Consider the following 27,777-nt stretch of genomic DNA (forward strand, 5'->3'; position numbering starts at 1 on the left):
TATAACTGAGAACATCTGGTACATGGGGTACTTGCTAACCAATAAAGGGGATCTACACCCTCTTTAACTGGGTAGAATTTGGATACAAGTACACTTCCTAATGAAAAGCCAGGCTTAAAGACTGACATACCCATTTTGGAATTAGATTTAGTCTGTGCCATTACAAGCACTACTATAAGCAGTCATCCAGAATTAACGATGCACCTCAACCAGGAAACAAATTATCTTGCCAATCACAATTTAGTATTAACCACTTAATAAAATCAGAATAGATTAATGAAGAAAGCAGTCTTATCCTGCAATGCCTACTCTTAAGAGCGTGGAACTGGGTAACAGGCAAAACAAAATAACGAAACCATTTTCCTCTACAGAAGCAAAAAGAACTTTACCAGGCTTAGTTCTCTTTTTCTTTTTTTTCTTTTTCTTTGACTTGGACCTTCCATAGTCTTTGGATTTTCTTTCTTTGTTCTTCTCATGTTCTTTAGCAGCTGAAATTAGACAACATTCCAACTTAATTTTTAAAGATATATACAACCCTATTCTACTTATTAATTTTCTTAAAGACTTCCACGGTTTCTTAGGACAATCAGGGCCAGTTCACTGCAAAAACCAACCAGAAAACTTATTTGTAAGAATTCCCAGCTCTCATAATTTGAATGATCTGGTTTAAGTCCTAATTTGAATGTTCTGCAACAAAATTACAATAGCATGTGGGAGAAATCAACTGTACACCAATGCCCATTTACTACTTACGTGCTTCAGAGATTATTAGAAAAGAAAATACTGCGGGATATGTTATAACCATTTTTTAAATTATTATGACTGAACATTTCAGTAGCATTGTGACAGAAGTCTGACAAGAACAAAACCGCAACCCCCCAAACTCTAGTACAGTTCCTCAGTCAAATATTTTGTTTTCATTGAAAACGGTGTAACAACTGGTTCAGTTGGCTTTAACTGCTATTTTCTCACCATCTGTTCTCCATCCTATTTTTATAGGAATAAAAAAACACCATAATTTTTGAATGATTGGGTGATAACTTTCCGTCAAGTCCATCCCCAAAGCATGCTTCCAGAGCACTTGCCGTGAAGTGTAACACATGTTTGTGCAAAGTAATGTGCACAAATCCTCGCTTTCCATATCCTCGCGTTTGTTTACAGCTCCTGTCTTTCAGATTTAGGTCTCTGCAGCAGAATTTCTAGGTACTTACACAGTTCCTTAAGTAAATTGTCCTGACTGAGTCTGTAGGTACAATCATAAAATCTATTATGGAAGGATGCCTTGCATCTCAAAAGGGCTCTGCTCTCAGAGCACTTAGCTGATTAAGCCACTTACCATCCCATTTAGAAAGCTATTTCAATTGCTGATTGTTGATACCAGAATAAGCACCTAAAGACACTCTATACTGTAAGAAACCTTCCCCTGCAGAAAAGATTTAAGAGCCCTAGCTGGTCTGTAACCAGTCATGAAGCAAATCAGCAATACAGTGTATTATGTTAACCTCTTTTGCACATGCTAATCGTAAGCTCCCCAATTCACAGTCTAAGACTACATATTTACAGTACAAACAGCTCACTCTGAAAAACTGGAAATCTCAGTCACGTTTTACCAGCTGTGATGAGCAGGAAGGAGACATGCTCATTAGCTCCTCCTCATGAGACTCTTCAGCTCTCTGTCTCCCCATCCTCTTAGTTCTTGAACACCTCCTGCTACTTTGCCACTTGCATTCCTCTTTTGGCAGGTCACTAGTGAGAGCTGCTAAAATTGTGCATTGCCAGCAGCCACATGAACTGCTGACACTGATGGCAGCCTGCCATACCAATGACACGTCCTTCAAAGGCAATATGACTGGCAGCACAACAGACAAACTTCATCCCCCCTCCATTACCATTTGTTGAGGGGGGTAAAAAACCCCAAACAAACAAAACCACCCACAAAAACAAGAAAAAGAGGTTCATATTGAAGTCTCAGCACAGAGCTTCCAACTTCCTTCTTACTTTCCTTTGTCCTCATCTCCCAGTGGAGATGGATCCTCTGGGTACCATTTCCCTCTCCCTGCTCATACACAGGGATGCAAGTTAAGTTCTGCCATTTTGTTCTTCCAGAAGGGCAGAAAGAGAGTAACTGAAGTCAACAAAGGCAGGAAAAAGTTTTGCATCTTTTTATTTGGGAATTAAAATTTGCATGGTCAGGTCATCCGATTTGTTTTAAGATACCCCAGAGCACAGAATATGCTACTTCAGTCACTATCAACACATCCGTGATAAATGTGACAAAAAAATTGTCACCTTCTTCCACACTTTTCCCCTTTGAGCTTGCCAGTATGTCTTTTAAAAATCTGAAAAAAAATCCAAGTATTTGCAAATTTCTGTGTACAGTTATCTTCTTAACAGCACAACGCAGTTAATGCAGGATTTTTTTTTTCCCTAAAAAAAATCTGCAAAGAAAGAGTATTATAAAAGCGACCTTCCAAAAATCATGTACTGAAGAATCTTTGTGTCTTGAGTTGTTTCTTGTAAGCACTCTGAAGTCTAATAAATTCTTACTGAGAAAAGACCAGATAAGGAGGCTACCTAGGTTGCGAGCATCCTCATAGATTCACATGATCAAAGAGAAAGGTAAACTGCCTTACATAATCCTAAAAATTCATCCTAAAACTGCATTTTCAAAAAGGATTTTTTGGCAAAAACATAGAAAGACCTAAGCCCCCTTAATTTCCTTGAATGACAGACAGACTAATGAGGACCAGGATGGGTACTCAGTCACATCCTCCACCACTACTGTGAACATTCATTCTAATCCCTACATGCCATGCTCTCCAGTAAGAAATGCCCCACTGAGCCAGCCCAACGAAGAGACACGAATGGATTTCATTCCGACCTTCCTACAAGGGAAGACAGCAAAGGATGCCCAAGAATAGAGGTGGTAAGTATGACTTACTACTCTGACCAAGAGAACAATACAGTGACAGGCAAGTGAGGTGATCTTCTCAAGACTAGCTCCAGAACAAAGATCACCTGTTACAGATAGAACAGCCTAAGCAGAGATTTTTTTTGTGTGTTTTCCTCATCACTGTGACTCAAATTCTCACCACATATCTGAAGGAGAGTGGTGATGTAGTAAATCTGGAAGTATGCTGGAAATTATTTATATATTATTTATATATTGTTTATATATACTCATTAAAAATATTTAAATATATTTATTATTTATCTATGTGTGTGTGTACATACACACATCCCGCACGCTGTACAGCTGTTACCCACCTGTACTATAGTAGATTCCAGAATAAACAGGGTTTACACTATACCACTGAACAGTCCAAGTCGTGAAGTAAAGCTGTTCAGAGACGTTTAGTAGCAAAGAGTGTTGACTACCAGAAATAGCCAAATGCTAGTAAAAAAAAAGAAACTACAAAAGAAAACTCTAGGTCATCCTGCCTGCCCCCCCCCCCCCCCTTTTTTTTTCCAGCTTTATTAAGTTTAGGTATCTCAACAAATTCAGGATTACATAAATATTTAATGCTTTGGACAACCAAGAGTTTAAACAGAATTAACACACATGTATCAGACAAGCAAAAAATAGGCAAGAGTCTTTTCATGCCCTTAAATACTTTAGTACTTTTTACATCTTAAAAATATTACACACTGGGAAGAATAAATCCCAATGTGTATAGCAAGCAAATTTATAAAATTCCTTATATTGATTCTTCATTTGAAACTACTGCAAAGAAACAGCGAAAAACACCACTTACATTTTATACTGTACGTTCATAAAAAATTAAACTCTTTAAAAGAAGGTATACAGGGTACTTTCTATCAATATGATCAGTTCCTTACAATGCTTAAAACTTCGCCAAGACTTTTCCAAGTTTAACTTTTTCACGTTAAACTTAAAAGGCATACCATTTTCAACTCTTTCTTTTTCTTGAGGCTTCCGCAGTGATCTCGCTATGTGGTTCTTGGTTTGTTCTCTAACAGAATGTCGGTGACTATTTAATGCGCTTACAGGAGTTGAGGTTCTTCTCTTTTCTATTTTTTCATCTCTATATGGGGTATTCCTTAGGGCTATGTGTAGAGGAGTATCTACAAAGAGAATAAAGACGAAGTCCGAGCTTTAAATACTTTCAAAATGTAAGTCTACTTCACCAGCAGCAGTTCTGGTAGTCCACGTGGAGAGTTTCTGATCAGACACACTTCTCAAATCACAATCCTAGCAACTTGACCACAGAAAAGCTTTTGAACAGAAGCTGATTTAAAGACTAAAACCTGTAATGCTTTTGTTGGTTTGTTTTTTTCAAAAAGAAACAGCGGATAAAAATGCATTCCCCAAAGCTCTCTTCTTCCAGAAATACTGCAGCTTTGAAGAAGGATGGAAAGCGAAACAGTTCAGTTTGGCAGAGATATGGGTCAGGTAATTTTTATTATTAGTTTCTTTAAGAGAAAAGGGTGCGGACGATTTAATTAGAGGAAGCACAGCCTGTTCTCAAAAGTGTGCTTTGTAACGAGGCATATAGAAGTGGCATAGAGAAGCACTGCGCATCTAAAGCAGGGCAGCTTTTAAATATATACCACCGAAACAACAGTGTTTCAACTGAGAGTGAGATGCAAGAAAGGATCACTACCTAGGATTCATAAAAATCATCAGATACAGACACGGATTCATCTGAGATTCCACTTACTGTTTAAGTCAAGTCAAACAGTTCTCATCTTCCGAACTACTGCTAGCAACTCCTACTGAAAGACTCCTGGACATGGAGAAAGAGAGGTGAAGCTGACAAAAGCTAAGGCTGCATGGCATGTAGGACAGCCAGACTAAACGAGACAAGTACACTGCCATTTGAGAGCATGACATCAAGTATCTTGGTCAATGAGACCCCGTAGCCAAGGGGACAGCTGCTGACTTTCATCAAGAACGTCCAATTCTACCATCATAAGCATCTCAAAAGTTCAGTGCATATGAAAGGCAATTTCCTTCTCGTCTGAAGATTTACATGCCAGGCGGATTTTCACCTGGACACCTGTAACTAAATAACTGTGAGCAGCACCTGAAGATGACAGAAAGAAGAGTCCAAGAGTGCATGTTTAGAAGAAGAAACGGTATCAAGTACTCTGACCTGACCAATATTTCAAGTTCAAGCTATAACGAGGCACATTAAGGCATGTCATTACAGAGCTTTCCGAATCAAGTGGATCTCTTCAGGCAAAAGAGACTCCAAGATCGAGAAATCTGAAGGCCATCAGATTACTTTTTCCCTGGTTCTCTCACTCTGAAATTGCATTAGAACTTAAAGCAAAAAAAAATAGGAGCCATTCGTAACGATTTCTGTACCAAATGGTTACCTTCTAGTCACCTGCCATAGTGCTTTACAGCGGCTACAACAGAAGACAGATTAGACCAAATCCCAAATATCCACACAAGACTGTCTCATAAAGGTATCATTTGCCCAGTCAGGCAACTCACTGTTGCCTTTCCCTGGGTGCTTATTTACCTCAAGAGCTGCGAGACTGTAGGAAATTGCATGTTTTGTCCATAAAGAATTACCAAACCCAGAAAATACTCCTTAACGAGATACTGCAGTACGTGTACGGCCTTCCATTTTCAACAGGACTAACTTCTCCTCTTGCAGGAGTAAGTATAAAGAGGGCGTTTTTTGTTGGGTTGTTTTGGTTTGGTTTTTTTTAAATACAGCTCTATTTTTGTAGGACTTCTTGCTAACAGAATTCGCTCATCTGAGGACTTCCATGATTAGTGGGTTGAATAAGACCTCATCACTTCAGACAGACAAAACTTTTTCCCCTGGTACACGGTAGCTGAAAAGGAAGATTAAGGTACTTCATAACCTGTTTGGGAACACCAATGTCCTAACAAACCTTCTGAAATAAAAGCTGTTTGTAGCAGTACATGGTGAGAAGTCATGTAAACACGCCTTTCTTGAGCTTTCCTGATTTTCTACCATTCTGCATTAAGTTTCAAAAACATTTACAGAACACCATCTCAGGGAACCCCAAAATTGTAACAGAAAAATCTATACAAACCAAACAACCTTTATTTAGGGCTCCTAACTTTCCCCTCTCCCAACAGCTCAGCTCAATTTCATGAATTAACATTTGAAGAGCCCAAAGGCCACCTTGATGCCACCAGTCTTTCAAAGAGCGTCTGGGCTTCCTGTGGGCTGAGATCTGTCCCCACAGACTCTTGGTGAAACAAAACCGTACTTCATGCCCATTAGTTTTTTTAGCTTTGCCAGACTGAAGTTTAAGGAGACTTTTGCCAAGACTATGTTGTATCTTTTATGACACATAAAGGTTCATACTTTTCTGCAAGATTTTTTCATCCACCAGTAACAGAGTCCTGGGGGAGTTCAAGGGTACTCTATCATACACCGGATGTATTTTTCTTCAGTAACTGACAAGAAAATAAAATAGTTATTAACAAATATGTTAAGTTTTGAAACACCTTTTATTCCATTGATAGGAAAGTTTATAGGGCCTATGAGATCTTTGAGCACTCTGAAATGTATTTTAGGAGTTGAGACTGAATTTAAGGAGATGAGATTAAAAAGTGGAAAGTTGTCCTAAACTTTTGAGAAAGTAAATGCTAAAACTTGTGCCATGAAGACCCAAACTTGTAAGCCTTCCACATTTAAAGTCCCGTTTCCTCTCAACATTTTCAAGTGTAATTCAGACAGGCCAATTTATAAAATTACCCCCAAAAGAACAAAGACCAACTACTTACCATAAAAACCAAGAACCTGTAAGTTAGGCACATGCCTTTAAAACTTGCACATTCCTTGAGTTCAGACCTTCTCCGTTAGCACCACCTGCAGAGTGTGCCATGTGCTCTCATTCTCCTGGCTCCCCGAGTCTCTCCAGAAGGCTTCCTACTCCTCTACCTCCTCCCCATCACAGGAACTCCAGATTTGCAGTTTCAAGGAAGGCCAACACAGAGCACACAATACACTGTATTTACATGGACAACCCCTTCAGCTTTTGTTAGTGCTATAGCTAACTTCTCTTGCAAGTCACTTGCCCATGTAAGCACTCTACTGATACTACCAGGCAACTGTACTGTGAGTCTGTAGTGAACAGCAGGACTATTCTCAGAGACTCCTATTAGGAAATGCATAGGAGACTCCTACACATTTCCTAAAGCTGTCTATGCAGGTCCCATGAAGACACCTGCAACTGTCTTACAGAGATAATCTGAGGTGGGACACAAGTGTCACCTAAGCTACAACTTCCACACATTCCTGATGATGACCAACTCAAACAAAGATCAAAATAGAGATTAGTGTCCTTTAATACCTCTATGATCATTTATCATCATTAGAATTACACAATTCTTAAGATAATTCAGCCTTCACAGGAAGCAAAGAGCCTGAATTCCCAAGTGTTGTGAGTTAGACACTCTTCACCATCCACAGCTGTGAGATCATTTGCTGAGAATACCCACTAATATTTTCAAGAGCTGAAAGACCACATACCATCTTAACTTACAGCTGAAGTATTTCACACAGCCATCCTCCACAAACTAAACACAGCATTCTCAAGATAAGCCAAAGACGATTGGCAATGCTGCAGAACACAGAGGGTGTTAATGCAGATCTTCACCTACCCCAAGGAGAAACCCTGTTTGTAGGTCAGCCGTGCACATGCCACTGCCTAGCAGAGGCATCCAACCACCAGTATGCAGAGGAAACAGGAAATCCCCCAAAGGATCACCCTGAAAACCCCTAAGCCATATGCCAGAGGTTCACGTGTTAACAGCTATCAGTTGACAACTGGATGCCTCAGATGTTTAAGCTATCAAAGCAAGTTTGCCAACCTGTTCCCTATACATGCACGGTTAGGACATCATTGGTAGCATGAGTAAAGACTAGACCCCTTTTTTCTTTACATGTATTCCCGGCACTAAGACACTTACGCATTAACATGACACACTGTAACTAACTTTGAGTAGGCAGAATTTTCTAACAAGAAGTTCGTATACAAAAATTTAAACCTACTGACAAAATGCATGTTTAAGTACCTTCTATGGACTCCTTAGCAGGGACAGATTTCTACAGTCTCTGAACTACAAATCACAGGACTGATGCTTTCTTTTCTTCCTCATGTCAAGGAGGACAGCAGAGCCAAGACTGGCAGCAACTTGCCAGACTGAGGCTGCCATTATATAGCCACATACCAAAACTGCAGCCTAATACTGCACAGCATTTTTAAAGTCTCAAAACCAGGTCTATCCGCCATTAGAGCGTAACTCCTCAGGGGAACTGAACTATGTCCTAAGAGCGTAAGGGTATCAACTGATCAAGTCCCTGCCTGTACAAGAGTTGTGCTGAGGGCAGTATCAAGTCTGTCAGCACTAGTAAGTGGTTAAGAGCAGTAAGAGTACACGAGCCACCGTAGTGAAGGTTTTGATGGCATTTCCTTGCACGCAGCTATCAACTCCCCTTCTTGGTTCACATCTAATGAGGTTAGAATTTCCTTACAAATCATCAGTACCTATCAAGTATAGAGCCTCTCCAAGGTCTGAGGTGAGGCGCGTCAGCTATGCAAGCACTGAAGCCTGGCAGAAGTTGACTTTCAGATTTCAGAAAAATTGTTCAACACAAGGGCATGAACTAAATTTTGTTGAACCTCCAAATGAAAAGACTTTGCTAAAAAATGAAAGCCACCAATTCAGAAAGACTCAAAGTCAAGCAAGAGACACACTTCAGGTGTTCAAATTATGAGTTGCAAGTTCAAAGAATGAAATGATGTTACTCCATGCCTCATGCCCTTGGAGTGGTCTAGGTTAGGAAACAAACTTTATTAAAAATAACCCTTTGTAGGCACTTCACATAAAATAAAATGGACAGACAGACACATCTGAAAGAAAACCGGCACCTTCAGAGGAGGTTGTTTATAGAAAGTGTTTGTAGGGCACAAGTCACAGCATGGGATGACATACTTCAGCAGTAAACTAAGTGAGTGCGCAGAAAAAGAGAAGGGACGACAAAAAAAAAAAAAGCCCATCTTGGGGTTAATGCATACGAACGTGGAATGTGGTTCTACTCCTTTTTTTATTACAGCAATCAACAAGTTACTAACTGCCAAACATTTTAACAGCTACTACACCACATTCAATTTCCAAGTGATAAATTTGATAGAACATCTCAATTTGAACTGTTAAAAACTTAAGCAACTCTCTCCTGCAAGACAAACTTTGAGAAGCCATCTGCAGCCTATGCTCAAAAAGCTTGTTTTAAGCTTATGCATCCACATACATTTGCGTAGGTCTCGATTCTCCTCTTTAACAGAAAGGCTGCAGGCAGCTCTATAAGGCACCTGCAGAGGTGCAATACAACCTAGGAGCAGAAATGCCTGCATCTCCTGTATTCCAGGGGGACACAACAATCAACTGCCTTATTCTCTACAAGGACAATTCTTTCAGCAAAGACCAAACAGCAGCAATACTCATGGAGGTAAGTATTATAACATGGGGCTGGGGGACGAGCTGTTTCATCATAATGATCTCATAGTATTTCCTGATAAATTAAAGAGAAGAGATATTGCCTGAATGCATCCAGTAGCCATTTAAGTCTGCATCATTCTGTTCAGAGTAGTAAGGAAGGCGTATCTAAAATACAAGCCAGGCAATGGTAGTTCCTTCCCCTCTGTTCAATGAAGTCACTCCAGAATTTAGAGGTGTATCTGTCAAATTTGCCACTGCAAAGGTAAGATCCTTCTTGGGAAAAAGGGAGAGAGAGGACAAACCAGCTCCACATTAACATTTCCAGCTCACTCAAGTTTTGAAGCCAATGCCAAGTGGCACAATTTACATTTCAGATGTTGAAATTTCAGAGTCTCCACTTCAGTGCAAAGTAATTATACTTAAATTGTTCCTTCCCGCATCCCACAACATGGTCAATGAAGACCACTCACATCCATCATCTTTTCTGTATGTCGAAATTCTAATTTTAAGCACTACAAGGAAAAGAGTTTGCTACTGTTCTGCATATTGCATAATTTCCTAGAGCTTTAGGAACAATAAGTATTTCCACTTTAAATCTAGCCAACAGTCCACCCCCCATTTTTTTATTTAATTTAATGTGTAGCAGAAACAGTAAGGAGTCCCAGAACTCCAAAATAAAACTTGTGAGATAAGGTCTTAAGTGTGATAAAGCTTCTAAAGCAAGAGTATCTCCAAGCTTATGGAATCACAAGACTCATTATTTCTAAAATCTTACCTGTTAGAAATTGCCACCTTTTCTTAAGCATGAAAACCTATCTAATATAGTGAAGTATAAGAAAAGAAAAGGACATTTGTACCAAAAGGTCAAGTGCTTTAAACATATTCACTTTGAACAGGACAATTTTTGCTCACAAAAGGACTGTAAAGATGGAAAGTAAACCCACCATGTACCATACTTGATTATGTATTCAAAAGCCTTCACTCTCACTAAGCAGGACATCCTGAAAAGCCTTTTAAAAAGGTAACATTAGTGTTCCGTAGACATGGACAAAGTCTTGCTTAGCAGGCTGTCTTCCTATACAGGCCATTAAGAGCAGAAGAGATGCTTGCAAAAAGACAGGAGAACAGAACACAAAATGCAACGGTACGAGTTCATAAACCCCATGAACTCTACTTTAGAATGTGTCCTACTCCCACAACAAACATTAGAAGAATTAAGAACACACCGAGTTAAAAACCAAATGGCACTTAATATCAGACGTATGATATAACTGATATATAATGACATTACTTTTCCTCATCAAGAAAAACCTTACTGTAGCTCCACAATAGCAGGCTTTGACAGGGAAGGTGACTTGAAAACGTTATGGTCCGCTTTCCACCTTGACACACTGTTCAACAGCTGTCAACACAACCCAGGGGCTATTTGCAGGGATATGCTATGAAGCACATCATTGAAACAATCCAGGTTAGAAGTATCCATCAACAATATGGGGAACGAAAGGGATGGGGGCTTAAAATAAGCAGATAGCATTACAACTCAACACCATAAAGAATTACCTGCCAGTGCAGCCAAGATGATGACATCAAACCAACAGTGCGCACTTGGGGGAAAGGATGAATTAAAGGGTTGAGATCTTGAGTCGCTAGTCAGTTCATTCAAGACAATCACAGAAAAACAACTTCTCAAACAGAAATAATTATGCAGTTACATAAAGCAGAAGAGAAGTCTGTTTACGGAAAAGCACAATGACATGCAAGAAGCCTGTTTTGATCACTGGGCAGTTGTCAGCAGCCATTCTTCATAAAGCGCTCGTCTCAGATGTGGTTGTCAAGGCAGTACTTTGGTTTCATTTAAGCTGCATGCAAAGTATAATTCACACAAGTTGGCACATCCTAACTCATTTAAAGAAAAATCTTTTCCTCTACCTAATCAAATCTTGTGCCTTTGCATTATTTAAAGTTACAGAAGTATTTGGGGTATAGAAGTTTACATGTAGTAGCAGTATAAGTCACACTTATCTTGTTAGGAACAGGCAGTAGCACCTCAAATGAAAAACATTTGCTGGACACATTAGGAAAAGCAGACATGAAGCAGAGTAAGGCTAGATGTATTCTGCTGTTGTGAGCTGTAGCTCAGTGAACAACTTGCAAGACTGAAATTCTTAAACAGAATATTAATGAAAGATCAAATGCAAAGACAAAAAACACCAAGGAATTCGGCAAAGAGAAAGCTGGATTTTATAAAACAGGTTCAACCAGAGGACAAAAGAGACGACAATTTTTATGGACCTGCAGTACAAAGAGAAGTCAGTCCAGAAGAACTAAGTTTGGATGGGTTATCAAAAACACTGCAGTTCACAACTAGACCTAGATTGCTGCTCTGACGTTATGCAAGACACTAGGAAGAAAGCACTTCAGAGAATGCGATGGTGAAGCAGAAGTTAACGTGATTCCGAAGACTGCAAAGCAGTCTTAAGCAAACTAAAGCATTGATTTTTTTCCTAAGCATTAAGTTTTTATCCCTTTCCACCACCCATCGGTTACGTGAGGATCTTTTTCAAGTACAGCTGTAGCAATTGCATTTGTTAAATAACAGGACTTTTTTCCCCACAGGTCCAGCAATGAGAACAGTAAAAACAGCAGAAACTGGTACTGGATTTCTCACCAAATATACTCTTGAAGTCAGACCATGAAATGTAAAGACCAAGTAAGAAATAGGAGAGAACTGGAGTTACTCAGACTGTTTCCTTAATACAGAAAAGGACAAAAGTCTTCGAACAATACTATTTAGGTATTTGTCAAATCAGGGGGGAAAAAAAAAAGTCAGAAACTCGGGGAACTGTAGTTTTGAAAAAAGAACAAAGGTTTAATACTCAAGTGAGTTGTTACAAAGGTGTAAGAGAAGCTGCATAGTCGATTCATTACAGAACATGATCTATATTTCTAGATGAGGGAATTTCTTCAGTTTTATCTTCTCCAAAACATAACATTTACACATATTATGCTGCTTCTCCACAAAGAAATACGCTAAGATGGAGCCCTAAAGAGACTCCTTCGGCCCAAAAGAAAATCGATTTCTGCTCTTTCCTGCTTGTCCTGCCTGCTGCTGTTTAAAAAAAGGAAGAGATCAGCAACATACTTACACAGAGAACCAGCTGTGGTCCGTCCTCTTTTTGACCTTTCTTGATTAGCTTTTTCAGAAGCCAAAGAAGCTCTGGTTTGAATATTTCTTTTTACAGGCTTCTGCTGTGATTCTGCAGCCTTCTCCACTCCATGAAAGTATTTCATGTGATAATGTAATAACTTGGCTTTGCGGAAGGATTTTGAACAGTCCAAGAACTTGCATCTAAACTTGTGATCTTGATCAACAGTTGCAGCTTTTTTTGATGCAAGAAAATCTGCTCTCCTACAAGGTTTTGTTACTGTAAGAACAAAACAGATAAATTCCCCCATGCATTTGCTATTATTTATCAAATGGTTTCCTAAACTTAAAACAACAAAAGATGTTAAGAAATGGGCATGCATTCAAACAGGTTAGCTATGAAATGCAAAAAAAAAAAAATTTAACGCTGTATCTGCCTTTAAGATCAATAGCTTTTACGGGAAAACTCTGCCCTACTGTGCTCTTAAAAATTGGCTGTCCTGACACTAATGTTTTTATGAATGAGTTATTGTCAGAAAACAACATTTTGCTTCCACGAGTCCCAACAGCTAATATCACTGTATATGGTGCTACTATAGACACAAGACTGAATTACACGGAGATTGTGTGTTTTAGTCACAACACTGAAGATTATGTTCTGTCAAAGTATTTAATTGTTTATAACTGTTCACATCTTTGATGAAAGCACTTTCCAAGGATAACAGTTCTGTTTCTCTGCTTATAACTACTTTGCTACCTGCTTTCTGGATGCCTTGTCCTAACACCAAGGTCTGGTAACGTCCAAGAACAATGGAAGCACTATGTCAGAACTGCATTTTTCGAGTAAAATTGAAATTTATTTCCATTTTCAAGCAGCAACGAAAGAACGAACTAAGCAAAAACCAAAATGTCCCTTATGAGCTACAGTTAATTAGTTTCTCAAAAAAAGCAAGGGAAGTTTTCAGACTCAAATGGAACAACATTTTTTACAGTGCCTGTGCAAGCCAGGGCTATACCTAAACTCGACCTGGTAAATTCCTATTTCTTCTTCCAGCATTTCAGAAACTTTTAATTCATGTTTTTGCTAAGAAATACACAAAAGAAACATTTTGAACCAAGAGTACATCACATTACTGTCACCAGTACCGGTACCCAATACAACAGAGAAGAGGAAGAAATTTGGAAACACACCGATATAAAGAGATCCAGGCACTTATCCACCACTAATATGCACAGAGCATAAAAAAAAAATCCCTCAGTAACTAGAGGACAATAGAAAGGAGGTGTCATTTTTACAAAACAGCTTCCAAATATAATTTTTCCATTTGTTTTGCCAGTACTAAAATATTATTTCCATATTTACAAGTATTTTCAAACTTGGAGGATTAAGAAAGACCAAGTGTTTAAAGCTAAGACCCAGACCTAGCAACAGTGATGCAAAACTGAAGGTATGCAGCACACGAATGAAAATTAGGATGTTATTAGAAACAGTTGAAAACAAGGAACAAAAAAGGATCCAGAAACATTACAAACAAGACTAAGTGCAGAAAGAATAAGACTTTCCACAAGAGCACATATGCAGGAACGCATTGAATGGGAGTGTTAAAAGTAGTGTCAACACGATCTTGGTGTAAGAACGCGGGACAGCTTGTTCAGAAATTTTTAGCACGTAGCAACAAAAACGATGAGTGTTACTGAGCTGCATACTTAAAGGTTATGTCATAGTGAAGAAAAGCATCCTAGATAGCTGTATCTGAAGCACACTCGGTTTTTAAGTACTGTGTTATGACAAAGAAACAAAACTTGAAGTAATTCGTAGAGAAAAAACAAGCAATGATACTATGGAGGCTGATGTACAGGGAAGGATTAAGAAGTCATACGCACATCAGACTGGTTAAAAGAAAGAATATTCAGTGAATTTTGAGAAGAAAATAGCAAAAATGAAGACACTGCTTTTGGGTGTTTCACAAAGATAATCACAAGGAGAAAGAGAAAGACATTTTGGCACAGCTGTATTAAGAACATGCTGACATGCTGCTTCAAGCATTTATGGTAGTAAGACTGCAACAAAGCCAGACAATTGGATCACACTTGCAGAATGACAAAGTTTGCCAATACCAAAATCAAAATATACTGTACACCATCAAAAGTTGCATTCATAAAGAATGAAAAAGTATTTCAGAAACAGTCAGTGAAATGGCCTAATGGTTTAGTGAAAGTGAGTGCAGAAAGGTTCTCTTAACTGTTAAGCTAAAAACCAGCATTTAGGACAATGAGAGACAACTTGTTTCTATTTAATAACTAACACGAACACGGGAAAACTTAACTGCAGCAGAAGGCGGTAATGGGGTCCAAAGATTTAGCCAAAAAATATTACAAAGATGACAGGGGAAACTATTATACTATCACACAACTGTCCCGATGAGGCCCTGCATCCAAGCTCAGAGCACTTCCCTCCATTGAGATGGACAAATTCTGGAGAAGATACAGGGAATGGCTTCTAACTGATCAGCTACAAGTTAGAAGAGGAGGCACAGGATCACGTTAGCTGAAGTTTAAAAACAGAGGTAACAAAGACATGGGGTATGGGAAAGGAAAGCAGACAAAAAAGCCCCAAACTTACTGCAACGTGCAAAAGGAATCTATACAGAGTAATAAAAACACAGACAATCCCACAGAGTTTGAAACAAAGCTTAAATTATTACCAACACCACCACATTTGGCGCATTTTTCTTCTTTACAAGGAACACAACAGAGCGCCCTGCCCAACTCCACCACCCAGGAGAGCCTCCGAAGAGCCCGAGAGCCCAGCCAAACGCTCTGAAGCCGACTCCTCACACCGACATCTAAAGGGAGGAACTTCCATCCTTGCACATATACCCAATTTGCTCACAACGCATGGTACTAAAACTGTTTTCTATGGAGAGAAAGTTTTGCTTTATTAGCTTCAGATTTTCAGGCACTTGCCTTTTCAGAGGAGCCTGGTGGGTGTTTTCTCTGAGTACAGAGGAAAGTTAATGATAGTCCTACCACCAATTAGCCATTACAATATTAAGCACAGAGACTAAAGGTCAAACAAGTGTCTCCTTTAATTTTCACTACAGAGAAAAAACACATCCCTTCAGCATTCAAGTCAGCAACCTCTCTCACTTCTCACGGTGCTGTATTAGCCAAGGTTCAAGCCATGGCCACGTTCAGCAGTAAGTTTACAGTAAAATGTCACGGTGCGAAGCTTCTGAGTCAACAAGAGATTTCCCCCCCCAGTTCGTTGTTTGAATTGACTCCTGCTGGGACAGGAATGTTTGGCAGCAGCACAGGATCTTGACTGACGTCTGCCATCCTGAGGCATCTTCTGTAACGCGTTGGTAAGCTATCCCAGAAAGCCAACAGTGCACGTAACACTTAGCATTTTCCCCCAATTAAAGTCGGCCTCGCTGCAGTTTCTATCCATGAGATCTTCACACACAATCGCCTGTTAAACAGATGAGACTTCTAATCTCTATTTCCTGGTCTCCACAGAAATATTAAGCGAAGATCAAGTTATTCCTTCACCTGATGTTAAACTAAACACATCAAGTCTCTCTAGAACGTATGTTCTCCGGTGCTTCCATCCGTATTATTTTCAAGATTATTTATTACAATTACATTTCTTAAGCTGACACTTTTTACACTGTGCTTTGGATCACTTCACAGCATTGGGCTAGCTTCCTCATTAATTACCTACTTCTTTGGTCTTATTTCTTCTGAAATCTTGTGTTGTTTTTCTTGAGCTCACCAAAAGTGTTCCTGTTTATCGTTTTAGCACCCAAATTATGTTTATTCCTTTATTTTCAAAAACCTCTGTCTTTCAAGATCTCAGCTGTGAAACAAAGAACATCTTGCCTAATTGCTCTTTTCAAACCACTTTAGGCAAGGACAACATCCAGGCATTTCCAGTGCGTCCAGAATCCACCTAAGTAGACGCCTGGTGTAGTAAATACATACGGCATCAATAATCGCAGACCGTAATATATTTACAAAGTTGTGATTTTTGAGCCTGAAACATTATTTGACATTGCAAGAAGTCTAGACAGTATTTCATACAATGCTCCACTCACCGTTTTCTCCCTGTGCTGGCACTAAATTTGTAACAGTAAAAGCAGGGAAGTCTGTACTGCAGAAAAAGCTTGTCAGCGTGCAGTGCGCTACTGCGCAAACCTCGACATACCTTTAGAGGGGGCTAGCAGCTGGGTGGATGTAAAGGCCTTACCTGCACTTTGAGGTGTAACTGAAACACTGTGTCCAGATCATGGCATCTAGCTGTAAGAAACTTCGAGTGAACAAGGCAGGATAGACTTCTTTACCTACTGTATTGTTAGGCTTAAAACGACAACTTTTACACTACCTTGAAGGAATCGAAGCCTATCTAGGTAAGCTGCAGGATACACAGCTGCTCTCTCAAACTGGATGCAAAAATATGCTTCTCCTTAACTGAAACCCAAAGCTAAAAGTGACAAAATTAGAAAAACATGTGGTAAGTATAAGGCAAATGGAATCCCCGATGCATGTCTATGCAAATAAAAAAAGTAATCTTAAGGGCTCTGGGAAATACAACTACAAACACGATTGCAGATCTCTGCAAAGCAAAGGCAGCTCACCTTCAAAGTCAAATCAGGTTGTAAGAGTAAAGCCCCATGAACAGCTGTGGAGTGCTCCTAAGCCTGTTTTCAGATATCTGAAGCAGAGCTTTAACCGGCTGCAAAAATTTGCTAATGGACTGTCACCCGCTTTTTTGAAAGACAACTTGATTTAGCTAAATCCTAATCACCAGCTCTGGTCCCTAAACATTAGGGGAGCCAAAAACCAGCAGAATAGGCTTTTTATCCTCTAGTACGTGTAATTAATCAGAATTTTGCTAAAAATTTTTTAAAAGGAACTTAAGTTTTGACAAGCAATGCTGTATTGCCCTTTCAGAACACATTACAGACATACACATTTTAAAACGTAACAAGCATATAAACACTCCAAATTGTATTTGCTGTCACAAATGTCTGCAACTACTACAAATCTTGAATCATCTACCAACCAGTGACTGGGAAAATGCTCTTTAAAAGAGCACTTTTGTCCTTAAAAATTCCTGATATACAAGTGCTACAAAAGTCACGTTCTTCCTATACATCTTGCAAGTTAAAACTAGTACTCTACCAGGGAGCATCACTCACCCATGCCAAAACAACGCTAGCACAACATGCTGAAGAAAATGAAGGTTATACATTTTATTTTGTAGTATTTTCCTATAGGAAGAGAATGAATTCCCATCCATCGACTGTAGCATTAAAGCCCACAGACAAATAAAAAAGTGAGTATTGGGTTACAATGTTGCACTTATTCCAAGTATGAGAAGTTACCCTTGACCTTAGCTTCCACTCTTTATTTTGTGGGCATCTTGTACAGAAGAAATACCCCTTTATTCCACCCACACCACCTACTCTGACAATATACTTCTCCCCTTGCCAAACCCCAAATCTCTTTAATACAGCCTGAGAACACAACTGCTTGACATACAGATGTTAGTATTTGGAGAGATGTCTATCTGTTCCCATGATAATCACCCACAAAATAAGCTAACTCAGCTTTCAGCTTCCAACACCAGTTGTTTTTAGGAGAGCACACTCAGGCTCTAACACACCCTCCCACCCCTCCAACAGAAGGAAGTCCCTGGCCATTTTCTGAGACGTTTTCAGACCCCACAGCGAGAGGCCACCGTCACGCTGCTGCGCACACACGCTGTTACCGGGGAGAGCCCCAGCCCTGCTGTTCCCCGTCAGGCAGCTCATCGGCACTGGAGCGTACCGGCACGATCCCACGAGTAAGACAAGAAGCACGTACAAGAAAACACAGATCCACTTTTAACGACAGAAAATTTATCCATGATAGGATCTATGGATTTTAAAACTCTTGTATCAGCAAACCACTCCTTAATAACATCTTTAACGTTGGTTAATTATGGAAACGTAGCTTTTCGGACTTGGATTTCAGGTGACAGCATTTACTCAGAAAGACCCTGTACAGTTCTTACTCCCCATCCTTAAGAGTTTTCTCCAATAAAAACACCTGCACGCTGCCCCTCAGAGCAGTTCAGTTCGCTGTACCTGTTCGGAGCCACCACGTACCTGCACACCTTCTCACATGCCTAAGACTGCAGTCACAACAGCCACCACTCTTCCTGCTTGCCTGAAGCACAAGATTCCAACAGGATCAAGAAGCATCACTGCTTTTTAGCATTGCTTTGCACTCCCAGTGACACAAGTGTCTGCAATCTTTCTGTTAAAAACTCCAGGGACATATTCCAGAGATCCAATGAAGGAGGAAAAAAAATTAATGCTCCTTTGCTGCTACAGCAGACAGCCCCTCCTACCAGCTGCAAAAGCTACTCCAGGGTGAAAATTTGCAAACAGGACACACGGCTGTTCATCTTGACAAAAATCACATTCAAGGATGCCTGCTCAGTTTCAAGGGCACTTCGGAGGAGAAGAACTTCAGATTCCAAAGGAAAGAGTTACAAAGCACAGCACTAGCTGCTAACGTTGCCAGCACTACAAACTTCTAACAGACGGGGTACCAGTGCAGCTAACCCGGACAGCAGACTATTACAGCAGTACCCGACAAGTGCTTGTGAGGAGCTTCACCAGTTGTCCACGCATGAACTTAAGGAAAGCAGTGATGTTACACTGCAATTACTCAGAGGAAGTATTCAACTTAGAAGTTTAAAGTGTACATTAAATTGATTCTACCTGTGACAAGAGAGGGAGGAAGAAATTTGTAGCCAGTGGAAGGACCAACACTTTTTACATCCTTCCTTTGCTTCGGAGATTTGCAGGCAGGCTGTCAATAGCTCATGTACTCAGAGCTAATACAGAGAGTAATGGCATTTCCTTGGTATCGGAGAGATCAATGTTCTGTTCAGGTACAAGTTCAACCACAAGACCGTGGTTTTGCCTTCGTAAGCCAAAACAAGCTACAACCCATCAGTTAAAAAAAGTTAAACCCAAAAGTACTTTACAGACTGAAAAGGACACAGCAGCCTGACTAGCAAAAAGAACCTGCAGCCACTCTGTATCTTCTGAACTCACTGCCAGAACGTAGGGAAGGAAAGGCACAGCCCCAACACACACCAACTGAGAAGACTCTGGATATACCATAGCTAGAATGCAGGTGGGTATCTCATCAGCCTGGTTTGGAAGAAGAGCAAGATCAAACAAGCTCTAAATTTTTAAATAGTAAAAGACCACTTACATGTCAAACCCAAGCAAAGGAAAAAAGGTAAAATCCTTCCTGCACTGAAGGTGCACATCAGTGGCAAAGGGAGAGGACATTTCATTTGTACAGTTACACGAGAGTGACTGAAAGAGGACACGTGCAAGCAGGAGGGTAAATTTGGAACCAACAAACAGGATGAAAGCTAGTAGATACAGATTACTCTAGCAATGCTGAGCAACTGTAAATCCCTCTAAATGCTCTGTTCCACTTAAAATTAAGCTTCTTTGATAGAGCATAAACTAGCGAATTTGTAGTTCAAGTTTGCCCAGTTAGCTGCAGATACTAATATCAAAGTTATGAGAAATAACCACAGGACAGCACTATGTTTTGGCTACAGTCTACTATCTGTGTCGGATATTTTAATTTGAAAAAGCAAGGGAAGTAAACTCCCCAGCTACGAGAAAATATATTATATACATTATTAAGACAGACACTGAAATGTTTGAACTATTTTATGAATTGGCATTAAAACCTCTAAATAGTCTAGGGCTTAAGTATAGAAGCCAAAACACAAGGATACAGAAATACACAATCAGGATTCCCAAACATCAATGCTACAACACACCTGCAGCATAGAAATGACAGAAGAACCTGATCTTTTAAAGATGCTAGTCCAACTTAATCCAGATCTATTAAATTATAACCCAAAAGCAAGCATTAGTTAATCTCGCCATTCACATGCTAAAAATATTACACCCAGTCATTTAAAAATTATGATTTCCACTTTTTGGAAGATTGCTGTCAATCTCCAAAGCATAAGATCAAAACTGAGTCCATAAGGGACAAAAATACGATTTTTCCCCTGTGGTTAACATTGCAAGAATGCACAATTTTTGTTAGTGACACTCATACAAGCACAAAACACCTGGCATCAGCTGCCTTAAGAAATGCATCAATATCAAATATGAAATCAAAATTTGAACCTGTAGCAGCAGAAGGTTCTTGAGTTCTGACAGTAACAGAGGAAGACTCAGTGTCTTCAACTTTTTCTTCCTGTAAACTGGCATCCGTACTGAGTGCTGTGCTATGTGATGTGTTTCCAGGAGATCCTTGTTCACTGAAACTTTGGTGAGATTCAACAGGAGTTTCTAACTGGACTAGAATGGAGGAAACAAATTTTCATTGAGTAAAATGCACACAAAAGCATGGTCCTAGAATGGAGGAAACAAATTTTCATTGAGTAAAATGCACACAAAAGCATGTTCCAGAACACTGATGCAAGTGTTCATCACATTACAGTGGAGACAAATACCCACCCATGCTCAGACTGCTTGCTGTTGTGTTAACACAAAATTAAGTTTTTACAACACAGCAACTTGTAGCAACTCTCTAAATTTAGAGCTGCTTAGAAACACACAGGCTGCCAGCTCTTTATAGCCTACATGGGACAGGTCTCCTCAAACCATTACCAGAGCTCCCCCTGAAAGGGAAAGGCAGGGAAGCACAGGGCTGAAAAAGGGAGCATTATCTCCACCCAGTCTAAGAATAAAAGCATCCCGTTTGGTGTTTTTAATGTTCAACACGAGGATTAAACTAAGTTTAGCATTCAGGTTACTTCTTCAATCTAAAAGTGTTACAACTTTGTAATTACCTCATTTTCACAAGCACAACCTGCATCCCTTAAAAAAAAGAAAACAAAAAACCAACCACAACATTTCCTTTAAGTTATTTTACAACCTATGGAGCTCTCCTTTTGCAAGGCCAGTTATCCCAGCCAGTCATCCCTCTACTGGAAAAGCTCCCACCATGCAAGGGAAACGCTAGGGTTACTGATGGAGAGGGAATCAAAAGCAAAAGGCAATCAGGGCAGCAGAGAGAGAGAGATACAAACTTACCTTGAGTTTTCTCTACATTGCTGATGAAATCAGGTTTTAATTGCAGATATAGAGCCGGCAGGTTATGAAAGTGAAACTATAGTGCTTGCAACAACTAGATGACTGCCATGCCACCAAGAAATACCAGGAAGCTGCTTACCCTTCTCAGATTCCTTTTGGTTAGATACTGCATCTTTCAAAGGCTGAATTTCTGTCGAAATTGTGACATGATCTGTGTTTAAAATCTCATGGCTAATACTAGACGAGAGTCTTGAAGATCGTCTCCTGATCTGGTCTCTTTCAGGGTTATCTGAAGAGTTCTTCAATTTTTCCTGAGCTGGAACAGACAATTTTAATGGTACCATGCAATTACAGGATTACTAAACAGCTCACAAGCAAACTTTAAAGATCTCCCCTCCCAGTGACAGTTTGAAAGTGTGTTTTTTAAGGACTGAGGTTAATAGCAAAAGCTAAACAGCCCTGGTGATTAGACCTCTCTGTAAAAGCTACAATCATATTAACAGTTAAATAAGCATAAGAATAGAGCAAAAGCCTATGTTACAGGTCTCTCAAGTTTTTCTTTTAGTAACAGATTTGAAGTAAGAATACAGATCAATATCCTCCTGGTAAAACATTGCTTTAAACAGCAATCACCCCACAGACTTAAGTAATACCAGAAGTTACATGAGACAATTCAGACACACAAACAACTTTGGCCCTAAACGGGATAACGTATGCGCACTGAAGTTTTAAGACTTTGTGGTCCTAAAGAAGGGAAAGACAGCCTTCTTCAGCTCTTCATCTCCTTGTTCATGATACTACTACAGAGAATATAGGTTTCTCTTTCATCAACACACTCAAGTTCTTCAACATCACTACATAGTATACCAAAATAAAGTAGAGGCTATTAGACTGCAGCAACATAAATATTTATCTAGTATTAAAATTTCTTTGCTAAGCAATGTGGTGGATCCTCCATCTAGTAACTAAAGAGTTTCTACAACTAGAAAGAGGCTTTTATAACCTTCTATGTATTGGAGGCAGTATAATCACTGCCTCCCGTATGTCTGTGAACTTCTGCATCAAGACTCACAGCTTGTGGCTCCTTTATCCAAACCCAGCTTCCAAGATTTAGGAGGGAATTTCAGCATGATGATGCTACGTAAGAATGGCCAGTTTAAGGAAAACAGGTGCTGTTCAAGGTTAATACTACAGACTCCCCCCACACTTAAGCTTCAAGAACTTACATGTACAAATACTGTGACAGTTAAATACCAAAAAATACTCACGCAAGTTTTTTTCAATCCTCGGACGCTTTGATGGAACTGCACCTCCTTTAGGTATTTTCCGACGTCTTAACTCCAAAGTTATGGGCTGCAGCGTCTGAGAACTTGGCTCTACATATTTTCGATAGAGAACAAAAATTGTCTGGATATGAATCTGAAATTCTTTAAAACATAAATTGCTAAGCCTCACAACTTAAAATACTGGACTTACAGTTTCACCTGGCTTTCCAAAGTCTACGTATTAGCATTTAATCCTACTGCAGACATTTTTTGTAATACATGAAGATTACTTTCCTAAATCGGATTTCTGACCAAACCACTGAAGCTCCAAACCTGATTAACAAGTATGCTCTCAGCTATCCTAACCAAGCCTGAACAAAAATGAATTTAAAATTTTTTAAAAAGTTTCTAGAGACAGGCTGTAAAAGAGCAAGATACTTTTCATTCCTTTAGTTAAGTTTAAAAGGGTTCTGATACATGGCCTAAACATTTAAGTTTAGCTACTTACCCGTTGGAGGTGTTATCGGTGGTCTTCCACGTTTTCGTTTAGTTTCTTTTGCGTTTTCCTGTGGACTCTTTACATTGTCATTCTCAGGCTTCTTCTCAATTTGTGTATCTACTGAATATTCCATATCATTCTCTGATATATTCTCTTTATCTTCTTTTCCATTCTTAGATATATTCTTTTCTGAGACCTTGCCTTTTTCTGAGATGACTATCAATTTTCCTTCTTTATCAGGTTGCTTAACTCTTTTCTCAGTCTTTAATGTCTTTTCATCCTTGTCTTTCTTTGCATTACCTGTTGCTTTCCTCTGTTCTTTAAATTTCTCCCGCTTTTCAGGAGACGACGGAATTTCATTACCTCTTTCCTTAGGCTTAGCATTCCCCACAATATTCTAGAATAAAGAGAATGACATATGAAAATTAACATATTTCAACCCGAAAGTCCCACCCCACCTTTGCATTTAGCAGACTTGCATCCTTGTCCAATTTTTCAAAGGATAAAAGCATATACTCTATTGCAACCCACAGATTAAAACTTAGACACTTGAACTGTTCAAGGACCCACACAGCTTCAACAGGACCGTGCAACAGATTCACTCTTTTCACAACTCAATGGCGTAAGAGATTTACTGTTTCTTCGTTCTCACGTGCAGGGTAGGTCCATACTAGCTTGTGCAGTACTACTTAAAGCCTACGTGGGTCACTGAAGAAAGAGCGGGAGTCAAGAGCACAGAAAAGGGCAAATCACTTGGATGCAAAAACTGTTTTCCTTTCACAAAACTGTCTCATTCAAAACAGACCAGTATTTAGCTTGTAATTTTCACTGCTACTGAAACATGCTAAGTAAAGAGTCATGTAAAGCAACTGCAATCACCAACTTCATCAGGAACCACATGTTAAAATTTACACATTTAAATTTAAAAACAAAACTTTAAACTTTGTCTTTCTGTAGTCTGTGTTCAGCACGAGAGGACGTGAAAACCCTTAACAGTCCCTGGCCAGCAAGCTACCGATACAATATTCAGCTTTCATCTAATTTCCCCAGTTCCTCTATCACACCACCAAAGCAGGAAGGACACCCCTATATCAACAGGTCACTGCTACTCAATGTCCTTTCCCTCTTGTGATCAGGTTTCATATTAACACCACCTGGGGGGGATGCTGATTTTGGTTTTTCCCCCTTCCAAAGATCCTGCTACAGGCTGTCCCAGAACCTCGCTACTCTGATGAACAGAAACCTAACTTTGCGCCTGGATTAATAATTTCTATTTGGTTGTGTGTCAACACCACCTTTAGCTGAACTAACTTCCCTCGTCCTGTTGCCTAACAACCTGAAGCATTAAAGAGCACCCATACTCCTTCCCAGGCATAGTTCTGCAAGACACAACACTTTGAACTTAAACTTAGAACAAGGATCAGAGGACAAGAAAGGCTAAATACCTCTTGACACTTCTTTAGGCAAAGAAAGCGGAACAGCTGATTTGAGTTATACAGAATTCTGAGAATACACTTAAGATTCATTATCTCCTTGTATTACATTACATCTTGCCTCTTCCCACCCCGATCTTCCTATCTATATGTGGCTTACATGAACTGATACTTTTAAATATTGCCATTTACAGACCACAATCCTAAGAAATAATCTTGATGCAATAAAACGGTGCACGTGCAGTCTGCTCCATCCTCCATGATATTATTTCAACCACACTTGGCACAGAGGTGATAAAAAACCCACTTTTTAAAAACGTGAGATCAAATTGCTGTATTTTTCATGCAAACAGCTAGGCAAAGGGAAAGAAAGCCTTTCACCTTCTTAGGTATCTGAGCACCACTTTTTTCAGACATCATAAAAATCTGTCTTCTCTGAATTCCTTAAATGCCACACCTATGGGAGAAGCTTCAGTGTAAACTCAAACATTAGTAAAAAAACCCTCAAAAAATAACCCTCAGACATTAGGTTTCATCAGTTGTGCTGCTCATAGAACCGTCCGATTTGAATAATTTATGTGGTACTGGAACACGCATGAACCATCTTACTCAAATTATTCTCAAGAAACTGAACCATAAATACAGTATGTCTGAACTACCTCTTGATGTTACTGAACTCTTAAAAGCTGTGTGTCCTCGCATAAGTACATTCACACTGTGCAGGTCATTAGCATTTTACCATCACCGTTCAATATAGCATGTTATGCCCTCTACACAGGGACAGAGCAACGCTGTTATTAAAGATGACCAGCTTATGTTGCTCCCTTCAAAAATGAGGTCGTTTGGGGACCTTGGGGGTTTTTTTTTGTTTATTTGGTTTTCTAAGAAAAGTTAAGATATGGGGCATGTGTGTCTTCAGGGCTACAGTCCCTCCTACCGATGAACAGGAACAAGACACTTTCCCTCCACTGTCACATGCTGCTACATTAGCGCTGTACCTTACACCTTAAGTAACTTACAATAACTTAAGTACCCACACCTTAAGTAACTTACATTCACAACCGAATCTTGAGCTCTCCCATGGCTCAAGTATTTTTTTTAAACTTTACTTCTGATTGTGTAAACAGAGCTCACTAGGAAATTGTCCCTTTATGCTAAAGGACAAAACAAAATGTTCTATCATAACTTATTTCTTGGGTTAAGAGAAACCTTCCCAGCCAGTGGTTAAATGGAGAAGAAAACTTAAACTCCTTTCAAAACCTACCCAAAGCTGTGCGGAAACATGAAAGTTGAAAGAGGAGAGACAAAATATTTTGCCTTTCTTATGCACAGTATTTCTTAAGATTGTTCAACTTCATGTATTTAAGGTTAAATATGGGAGAAATATTTCCCATGGCAATGAAGATTCTTCAGGTAGTTCCCTTGTGGGTATTCGTCAACCCTCAATCAGGCACAATTATTACCATTTGAAAGCTATTAAGAGCACTTTGTGGCAAATCTGAAATAGTTTTCCCTCCCAGCCTGGCAGATATACAAATCTGGAGACCTCCAAGGAATGGCATGCCTCTTCACAACAGTGACAGATTTAAATTGTACCCATTAAATACAGATGCCAATAATGGATATTAAGACATGTTGGGGGAAGGGATTCAATTACTTTGCTGAAACTTAAAGTTCCAGAAAACTAAAAGCAGAAGGCATGACTAAAAACACAGGCTACAGTTACCACACAGGAATGTGTGGCAAGATCTCAAACTTAAAACTATTCCTGTAATGAAAATTATTCTGAAGCAGGTACTTTAAGAAGTTTTAACCAAGTTACACAGGACTAGAACTTGTCAGCCTTGCCTATGAAGTGCCCGCACATGAAAACTTAAGTACAAAGCAACACTTCTTCCTTCTCACCGTGAGCAGGACAAAAAAAATTTTTATATATATATACACTTTTTTTTTTTTTTAGAATGGCTCACTAACTACTTTGCGTCACGAGTTGAAGGTTGAACCCCCAGCACTGAGCAGGTGAAGGGTTGGTAGAACAGCCAAAGCATAGAAACAGAACGTGGATTAGTAAAAAAGCTTATCTTCTCAAAGTCGTGAGGTGAAAGATTACTAGAGAGCTTCCTTAAAAGTCTCAAGACAATCAAGTAGTTACTTTGGGAAAGAGTAATTTCTGTTCATTCCGTAGTTCCCATCCCTTAATTTTTTAAGATGCATGCATTTAAACTAATCGCAAACAGGTGAAACAACCAAAGTCTGCTTCAATGACCTACCACTAGCTTTAGTACATACATTCCAAATCTTCCAATGACTTTTAGAAAACTTCTATTTATATGCCTACGACTTCTTTACTTCAAGAGGTGCATTCATGAAAACGTGAACCTGAGAGCTTTGCAAATTATACCATGAAGATTTGCATAACCTTTTCATTTTAACTGATTTTATTTCAGATGTATTGTATGTTAGCAATAGAAATGTTTCATTCATTTCCTATTTCATAATTCATCAAATCTAGCCACCTGGACTGTCAATTTTAGAATACACTAATAGCACGAACACATTACTTACCTGATCTTTGGAAAAAGCTTTGACATGAATGTTTTTGACAGTCTGAACTACACCATCATAAAATTTCACAGTGTATGTACCTAAAATTTGAAAATAAAGCATACGAATTTAAAGATCAGAAGTTATTTAACAGAGCATTTGCTAACAGCTCCAATACTCTAGCTGCATATTTAGCTCTAGATAAAAGCTGCCTTATCTGTGTTGTTAGAAACTTCAACAGCAGAGGTCTTATCATAGGTAAGGGAGAAACAGTGAAGTTACCAAAAACAATTACGGTAA

The 27,777-nt window shown here is 39.3% G+C and overlaps 1 protein-coding gene across 2 annotated transcripts in view; it reads right to left on the reverse strand.

Annotated features, from left to right (window-relative positions):
* Positions 1-27,777, reverse strand: part of PHF20 (PHD finger protein 20) — a 63,827-nt gene that overhangs the window by 21,900 nt on the left and 14,150 nt on the right. Inside the window, exons 5-11 of one of the 2 annotated variants that reach the window (XM_059827145.1) lie at positions 27,499-27,578; positions 23,510-23,897; positions 23,005-23,112; positions 21,876-22,052; positions 20,825-20,998; positions 3,907-4,086; positions 390-488 (exon numbers count right to left, since the gene is read on the reverse strand). In XM_059827145.1, coding sequence (XP_059683128.1) covers positions 390-488; positions 3,907-4,086; positions 20,825-20,998; positions 21,876-22,052; positions 23,005-23,112; positions 23,510-23,897; positions 27,499-27,578 — 1,206 coding nt within the window. The remainder of the gene's footprint in view (positions 1-389; positions 489-3,906; positions 4,087-20,824; positions 20,999-21,875; positions 22,053-23,004; positions 23,113-23,509; positions 23,898-27,498; positions 27,579-27,777) is intronic. The other variant, XM_059827146.1, reaches the window with a different exon arrangement.

Source organism: Gavia stellata, chromosome 20 (genome assembly GCF_030936135.1).
Source record: "Gavia stellata isolate bGavSte3 chromosome 20, bGavSte3.hap2, whole genome shotgun sequence".
Taxonomy (NCBI): domain Eukaryota; kingdom Metazoa; phylum Chordata; class Aves; order Gaviiformes; family Gaviidae; genus Gavia; species Gavia stellata.